Source organism: Odontomachus brunneus, unplaced genomic scaffold (genome assembly GCF_010583005.1).
Source record: "Odontomachus brunneus isolate Ranch 3 - 2012 unplaced genomic scaffold, Obru_v1 Obru_scaffold_004, whole genome shotgun sequence".
Lineage (NCBI taxonomy): Eukaryota > Metazoa > Arthropoda > Insecta > Hymenoptera > Formicidae > Odontomachus > Odontomachus brunneus.
In genome coordinates, this window is record NW_022639454.1 from 2,380,854 (window position 1) to 2,389,665 (window position 8,812).

The window sequence follows — 8,812 nt, forward strand, 5'->3', positions numbered from 1 at the left end:
ATATTTTATTTCTTTTAGTAATTTGTGTTTTCTGAGTATATTCTTTGCGTAAGCCTCGTCGTTCAATGAAAGATCTAATTTATCATGTCCATTTCAAGAAAATAAAACATCATATGCAAACTTTATATGAACGCTCTTCAATTCTTTCGTACATACTGCACTTGTTATCATGGAAAATTAATATCCAGATAAATAAACTAGCAGAATATGCATAGTGTCTGCTGTAAATTTTGTCGGCAGCTTGCTAGCAGAAATGCAACGAGATCTGCTAGCAGAATATAGGATTGTTAGGCAAAAATCGAGCAAAATATATTGTTTTTCCGTATATATATATATATATATATATATATATATATATATATAAACCTATTTAAATATATTTAAATAAAACATTAGAATATATTTAAATAAAACATATACTGCAGATCTCCTGTTCTGCTACTAATTTGCTATCAAGTTATGTCAGCAAGCTCTGCTGACGAGTTTCATGGAGACACAGATGGCTATGAACTTGCTATAGTATTTTGATCGAATCTACCAATCTATCGATATACTGCTAATGTTTTGTGTATTGGGTAAATGCATCACGATTTTACAAAAAATCATATATCTTTATTACAAACTGTGCACAAAAAATACAATACAAGAAAAAACACATTCTATGTCGAAAAATTAATGGGAGAAAGACTGCAGGTGCATTCACAAAGGATTTTCTTGTCAAAAGATATATCAAAAACAAAACGAATTTTCTTTTTCTATTTGTATATCTCTCTTTCCTGTGTATTTTTATTTGGTGTTATTTTTGTTGATTGTATTTTTCTTCGTGTATTTCTTCATGAATTCCGCAATGATTTTTTCGACAGGAACCACCGGTAGCGGAGGAAGTGGCCCGGGATGAGTTTTTCTATGAGCAATCAGACGACGTTTCTGGGTGAATGTCAGGTTGCAAATGCTGCATATGTAAGGTTTCTTGCCCGTATGAAGCAACATATGTTGCTCCCGATAGTACTGCTCTCGGAACGTCTTGTCACAGACGGGACAGGAAAACAGCTTCGCATCGCTGTGAGTTTGCATGTGTTGTTTGAGGTCGCGAACACGGCACTTCTTGTGGCAGGTCGGACACTCCTTATTCTCCCTGGTCTCGTGCCATTCGAGGTGTTGCTCGAGGTTCTTTTGCGTAGTCAAGCCACGACGGCAGATCTCGCAGACAAACTGCGGCTTGTAGTGACGGTACTTCATATGTGCTTTGATAGCACGTACGTTTTTGCTGACGTGGCCGCATATACTGCAGGTGATGGACGACTTGCCACTACGTACTCGATTTGCTTGCTGCTCCTGGCCATCCTGAATCGCCAATTGTTTGTTGCATGAAAACTGATCTTCTTCCGTGTGTTTTCGTATAAAGTGATCTGTCAAGGTGCGCTTGTTCTTGCTTTTGTATTCGCAAATACTGCAGGAATATATGGGCTCTCCGTGAACCGTTGCGACGTGACGATTTAGCTGTACCTCCACACAGAAGACCTGGCGGCAGTTTTGACAGGAATACTTAGGCTCGTTCAAGTGTTTTACCATGGCATCCCAGCTGAAACACTTGCCGCATGTGCCGCATTTCGAATAGGACTTCATCTTCTCGTTGATTTTCTTCCGTTTGACATTCTGTCTTCTTGAATGTCGTCTAGAATCTTGCATCGCGTGACAATGACTTTCTTTTCTCGACGCGAGGGTCGTTTTTCTTCTTCTGCGAAGCTTACTTTTATATAGAGACGAGTCGACAGAATTTTCAACGGACGAACATTCCAAATTGTTGGCATCCGGAACACTCGGCGAAGCCATAGATTGATCATTAACGCTTTTGGAATCCGGGATGTACAGAGGATCCACCAGTGGGTCACTAAAACATAAATTACGATCGTATTAAATAATGTCACAAATAAGAACGATTTATCGCTAAATATTGAGCTTACTTACTTGAAGCATCAAATGCTGAAAAATCTTTTTTAGTTTTCTAACTTAATATATTTCTACAAAATATCCTAATTTCTACAAGGCGAATGTAGAAAGTATAAAAACATAATATTTACGAGAATATATGAGGGGGGAAGGGCACATTAAGTCGTAAATACAAAGATTAAAAATTATTTAAATTACGCAACTAATATTAAAAATTATTACATCAATACGTTTTCACAACAAAATTAAATAACGAGATACGATACAAATAAAAGACGAAGACAATAAGTACAAATTAAGTAAATTAAAGGAAAATTTTTTCTACATTTATTTGATGTTTTATCACTTAAATATTTGCCGGTAATAATACTCACAACTGTGGTAATTTCGTTATCGTAAGACACACATACAATCCCATAAAAGATATAATATCAAAATAATATATGTATATGTAATATATTGTTATATAATATATAATATATTGTTTATTTTTCCACTTATTTGGTCATTAATTCTTGCTTTTCTGCCGTACTTATCGCATACCAAGAATTAATAAAAATATTAAAACATATGACAGCTATATGTTTGTTACAAAGTAAATACAAACATGACAATAAATTTCCCAGAAAAGTTATCAATTTGGATAAAATACTTTAATAAGAACTGCATCTGCATTTCGTAAAATACAGTCTTGTTCGAAAGTATATTGCATAAGGATTGTACTTTCATTGAGATTCATCGTCCTACAAAAGATATGACATTACTACTACATTTACCTTAGTAAGTAAACAAAATAATATATGTAAACAAAATAATATATGTACATGTACACAATCCATCGTAAAGTCATTCTCCAATTCTTTCTTACATATCGCGCTTATTATTCCGCGTATAGAGAGTCACTAAATCTATTAAAAATCTATAAAAAGCGTAAGTAATTATTAACTCAGTACAAAATTCACAATAGTGACATTCGCAGAAAGACACTTAACGAAAATGCAACATAAAGAATACTGTAAACATATTATTTCTCTGCCTTTCCCTTTCCTTTTTTTGATATAAATGATCGCTTTCTTTCGTCTCACGAGCCGTCGAAGAGTCTACAACAATATTTTTCTTGAGTATCGGCAACGATTCAGGAACTAGGACGATGTTTCCTTAAATTACTGTGTATTAATTTCCTGTGGTTGCTCAGAGTCCTTTTAGAAGCATACGCGTTGCCGCAAGTGTCGCAGATAAAAGGTTTTTCATTCCTATGAAGTCGCAAGTGTGGTTCTATATTAGAGAATACTAATATCTTTTTGTTGCATTGCGGGCAGGTCCAATCGTGACGCTCGGCATTATGTTGGTCCAGTTCGTCCTGCGTTTTGAAGGTAAATCCACACCTTTTGCAAAAAAAATTTGCCTCTGAGTGTATTCTGCGCTGGTGGATCTTTAGGCAATATTTGTTCTTGAAGACGCCATCACACTTGTCGCATTTTATCGACTGTGTGTTATCCGCGTGAGCTATTTCTTTATGTTTCTTAAGATTACTCCGTCGACTGAATGTTTTGGAGCATATGACACATTTGCATATATCGGTGGTGTTATGTTCCGATTTCATGTGTTCAGTCAAATATTTCACTGTATCTGTCTTGTAGGAACACATGTAGCAGTCGTAGCTCATAGATTTACGATGTATCTTAATGTGACGACTGAAGTCTTCTAACAAGTCGAACTTCTGATAGCAAGTTTCGCATTGCAGACAATCATTCAAGTTCCTGTGTTTCTCAAAGTCGGCCTTGTATCTGAAACGTTTGTGGCATGCAGTACACTTCGAAAAGAACTCTGGTTCCACCCTGGCGATCACCCCTGAGTTGACATCATAGGCTTCCGGACGATCCGTAACCGAAGTATTACTATTTTCGGAAAGCGATACGTTCTGAATCGATTCACGAGGTAGCATACTAAAACACAAATTATAATTAAGTTAAACAATGTCGCACTAAATATACGACCAGCTTTTCAATTTGAATCGTATCAAGTGGAGCTTAAATTTGGTTTTGTACACATACTTGTCATAGGAATTATCAGATAGTTCATGGTCTTTCTTTATATCGCGATTCAATTCTTCCTGTAGATTGAAGTTCTCAACAATTTCGATCTTATATTTCGAGTCATCAGCATCCGTTACGATCGGGGAATCAATAGATGTGCCAATAAAATTTTCATAATACGGAAAGTACAGAGGATCCTCTAGCGGGTCACTAAAACACAAATTACAATCGTATTAAATAATGTTACAAATAAGCACGATTTATCGCTAAATATTGAGCTTACTTGTTTAAAGCATCAAACGCTGAAAAATATTTTTTTAGCTCAATATATTTCTATCTCAATATATTTCTACAAAATATCTAATAATAATATTTTCTACAAGGAGAACATAGAAAGTATAAAAATATAATTTTCACGAGAATATACAAGGGCGGGAGGAGGAGAGAAGAAATTAAGTCGTAAATATAAAGATCGAGAATTATCCTAGTGAGAAATGACTTACCGATGGACGTCGAATCGACGTCGATTTGACGATTTCGACGTCGATTTGACGTCTTTTCGACGTCGATCGATAAGTCATTTCTCACTGGGATGTAAATTAAAAGCATCTAATATTAAAAGTTCGTATACACATCAACTGTTTTTATAAAAAAATTAAATAAAGAGATAAGATACAAACATAAAGACAATAAGTACGAATTAAGCAAATTGGAGGAAAATTTTTTCTATACTTATTTGAGGTTTTATCACTTAAATATTCGCCGGTAACAATACTTACTGCACAACCATCGTAATTTATCGTTATTGTAAGACACACATAGAATCTCCTATAAAAGATGTAATATCAAAATAATATAATATATCCTTTATTTTTTCATTTATTTGGCCTTTAATTCTTAATTTTCTATTTATTGTACACTAAGAATCAACATAAATATTAAAACATATCACAACTATATGTTTGTTACAAGGTAAGTACAAATATAACATTTCCCAGAAAAATTATCAGCTTAAATAAAATGCTTTAATGAGAAGTGCAATAGCATTTCGTAAAAAAACAGTCTTGTTCAGAAGTATACTGCATAAGGATTGTACTTTAATTATCGAGATTCATCGTCTTACAAAAGACATGACACTAATACTACGTTTACCTTAAGTAAACGATATATATGTACATAACATATGTACATATACACATATGTACATATATATATGTATATATATACAATCCATCGTAATGTCATTCTCGAATTCTTTCTTACATATCGCGCTTATTATTCCGCATATAAAGAGTTATTAAACCTATTAAAAATCTATAAAAAGCGTAAGTAATTATAAACTCAGCGTAAGTAATTATAAACAAAATTTACAACAATAATATTCGTAGAAATACACTCGTTCACGAAAATCCACCGAAAAGAGGGCAGTAAACATATTATTTATGCCTTTTCCTCTTCTTTTAATTGATCTAAATCTTTTAATTGATCTAAATCATCGCTTTCTTCTTCTGTCGAAAAGTCTACAACAATGCGTCTCTTGTTTTTTCTTTTCGGCAACGTTCTAAGAGGAAGTTTCCCCTTTAAATTAGTGTGTGTTAATCTCTTGTGATTGATCAGAGCGCCTCTAGAAGCATACCCGCTGCCGCATTCGTCGCAGATATAAGGTTTGTAATTGCTATGAAGTCGCAGGTGTGCTTGTCTATTACAGGTTAGTAATATCTTTTTCTTGCATTTCGGGCAAGACCAATTGTGATGCTTGGCATTATGTTGATCCAATTTTTCCTGCGTTTCGAAACTGACAAAACAGTTAAGCGTACAAGCATACGTTTCTTTATCTGGGTGTTCTTTGCTCATATGAGTCAGTAGAATATATTTGCTCTTAAAGATGCTACCACACTGTCTGCATTTTACAGGTGGTGTGATCCTCGCGTGAACTGTTTCATGTTTTTTAAGAGCTTGCCACGATTGGTACTTCTTGGGGCATTTGGTACAATTAAATATGTTATCACTGAAGAGGTCCTTGTGTTCCAATTTTATATGTTCATTCAAACAAGTATCTGAATTTGCCTTGTAAGAACACACGCGACAGGTATATTTAAATTTACGACACGTTTTATAGTGACAATATAATTCTTTTCGTAAGTCAAACCTCTTGTCGCAATATTTACATTGCAGGCAATCATCCCATTCCATGTGTCTCTCGTAGGTGGACTTCTTTCGGAAACGTTTACCGCATATAAAACACTCGTCCAATTGCTTTCTCTTATAAGTACTTTTAACCTTCTTCGAAACTTCATGTCTTGGCTTTTTGGCGATCCCTGAGCCATCCAAAATTGCCGGATGATTCGTAACCGAAGTATTACTATTTTTGGAAAATGATACATTCTGAATCGATTCACGAGGTAACACACTAAAACACAAATTATAATTAAGTTAAACAATGTCACACTGAATATGATCAACTATTCAATTTGAGTCGTGTCAAGTGGAATTTAAATTTGGTCTCGTACACGTACTTATCACAGGAATTACGAGATAGTCCATGGTCTTTCTTCATATCGCGATTCAATTCTTCTTGCAGATTGGAGTTCTTAATAATTTCAAGCTTATGTTTCCAGTTACCAGCATCCATTACGATCGAGGAATCAATAGATGAGCCAATAAAACGTCTAAAATACGGAAAGTACAGAGGATCCTCTAGCAGGTCACTAAAACATAAATTACGATCGTATTAAATAATGTTACAAATAAGCATGATTTACCGCTAAATATTGAGCTCACATGCTTAAAACATCAACTGCTGAAAAATATTTTTTTAGCTTTTTATCTCAATATATTTCTACAAAATATCCTATTTTCTACAAGGCGAACATATAAAGTATGAAAATATATAATATTTACGAAAATATGCAAGCAGGGCGGGAGGCGGGGAAGAAATTATGATAAGTATGCAGAATAACGGACCACCCTCCGATTACCTTGACTTTGACATATGTTGTAGAGGTCACTCTCCTGAATAACTCTCAGAAAGTTTTAGCCGTCGCTCATTGTTTGTTAAAAAGTTATTGATGAAAGAAGTTCGAAAAATATATTACAATTTTTCGATACTGTGTACCGTTAACAAGCAATATCGAACGACTAGCGGAGGGTTGCATCCCCCGCACCCCCCCTCAAAACTAATTTAACCCAACTTATCGTCACATTAACACAAAAGTTGAACACTTTAATAAACAATGACTGGCACTTAATGTGACGATAGGTTGGTTTTTAGGGGGGCACAACCCCCCGCTAGTCGTTTGAGATTGCAGTTAAATAATTAATGATTCTTCTGTATTAAATTTAACAATATTTTCGCAACGTGGACACTTTATTTTTTCACGTACAACATTTTTTGCGCACAAATAATTTAACAACTCGATACGTCTCGTGCGTTAATGCGAGAAATTCATAGAATTTCATTTTTCAGCAGTCGAACGGTAACTATACGAAAGACTTTCGTATACTGGCTTATCATTCCTTACGTTTCATATGTGTTCCGATTTCATGTGTTCACTCAAATATTTCAATGTATTTGCCTTGATGGAAAACTTGCTGTAGGGATACTCTGCAACACGTCTCACCGTGACGATATAATTTTTCTAGCAGGTCAAACTTCTGGTGGTATATTATGCATTGCAAGCAATTATTCAATCTCGTGTGTTTCTCGAAGAAAACTTTGTTTTTGAAACATCTGCCGCATGCAGAACATTTCAGAGTTCGCCTTTGTGTGGTTTCTTAGGTGGTTCTGTAGAATATATTTGTCCTTAAAGATGCCACCACACTTGTCGCATTATCGACTGTGTGTTATCCGCGTGCACTGTTTCTTTATGTTTCTTAAGACTACGCAATCGTTTAAATGTTTTAGTGCATATGACACATTTGCATATATCGGTGGTGTTCTGTTCCGATTTCATGTGTTCAGTCAAATACTTCACCGTATCTGTCTTGTAGGAACACACGTAGCAATCGTAGCTCATAAATTTACGATGCGTCTTAATGTGAAGATTGAATTCTTCTAACAAGTCAAACTTCTGATAGCAAATATGGCATTGCAGACAATAATTCAAGTTCCTATGTTTCTCAAAGTCGGTCTTGTATTTGAAACGTTTGTGGCATGCAGTACACTCCGAAAAGGACTCTGATTCCACCCTGGCGATCACCCCTGAGTTGACATCATAGGCTTCCGGACGATCCGTAACCGAAGTATTACTATTTTCGGAAAGCGATACGTTCTGAATCGATTCACGAGGTAGCACACTAAAATACAAATTATAATTAAGTTAAACAATGTCGCACTAAATATACGACCAGCTTTTCAATTTGAATCGTATCAAGTGGAGCTTAAATTTGGTTTCGTACATATACTTGTCGTAGGAATTATCGGATAGTTCATGGTCTTTCTTTATATCGCGATTCAATTCTTCCTGCAGATTAAAATTCTCAATAATTTCGATTTTATATTTCGAGTCATCAGCATCCGTTACGATCGGGGAATCAATAGATGTGCCAATAAAATTTTTATAATACGGAATGTACAGAGGATCTTCTAGCGGGTCACTAAAACACAAATTACAATCAATTACAATATTTACATATTAAATAATGTTACAAATAAGCACGATTTATCGCTAAATATTGAGCTTACTTGCTTAAAGCATCAAATACTGAAAGATATTTTTTACCTTTCTCAATATATTTCTACAAAATATCCTATTTTCTACAAGGCGAACGTAGAAAATATAAAAATATAATATTTACGAAAATATACAAACAGGGGGGGGGGGGGG

The 8,812-nt window shown here is 34.8% G+C and overlaps 4 protein-coding genes across 4 annotated transcripts in view; all 4 read right to left on the bottom strand.

The window, feature by feature from the left end:
* Positions 1-585, bottom strand: part of LOC116845899 (zinc finger protein 271-like) — a 10,333-nt gene extending 9,748 nt beyond the window's left edge. The window contains exon 1 of the mRNA XM_032819130.1: positions 539-585. Coding sequence (XP_032675021.1) covers positions 539-585 — 47 coding nt within the window. The remainder of the gene's footprint in view (positions 1-538) is intronic.
* Positions 586-786: 201 nt separating this feature from the next.
* On the bottom strand, positions 787-4,776 carry LOC116845904 (zinc finger protein 845-like). Its single transcript, XM_032819143.1, has 4 exons — positions 4,766-4,776; positions 4,005-4,196; positions 3,165-3,896; positions 787-1,891 (listed from the first exon to the last, which is right to left on the bottom strand). The coding sequence occupies exons 1-4, from the start codon at positions 4,774-4,776 to the stop codon at positions 787-789; spliced, it is 2,040 nt and encodes a 679-aa protein (XP_032675034.1).
* A 408-nt stretch (positions 4,777-5,184) lies between these two features.
* On the bottom strand, positions 5,185-7,788 carry LOC116847334 (zinc finger protein 501-like). The gene is made up of 3 exons (XM_032822244.1): positions 7,508-7,788; positions 6,503-6,694; positions 5,185-6,396 (listed from the first exon to the last, which is right to left on the bottom strand). Exons 2-3 carry the CDS (start codon positions 6,616-6,618, stop codon positions 5,427-5,429), a joined length of 1,086 nt encoding a protein of 361 aa, XP_032678135.1. The 5' UTR covers positions 6,619-6,694; positions 7,508-7,788; the 3' UTR covers positions 5,185-5,426.
* A 1-nt stretch (position 7,789) lies between these two features.
* LOC116845911 (putative zinc finger protein 840) overlaps positions 7,790-8,812 on the bottom strand; it is a 2,672-nt gene continuing 1,649 nt past the window's right edge. The window contains exons 2-3 of the mRNA XM_032819157.1: positions 8,391-8,582; positions 7,790-8,282 (exon numbers count right to left, since the gene is read on the bottom strand). Coding sequence (XP_032675048.1) covers positions 7,790-8,282; positions 8,391-8,582 — 685 coding nt within the window. The remainder of the gene's footprint in view (positions 8,283-8,390; positions 8,583-8,812) is intronic.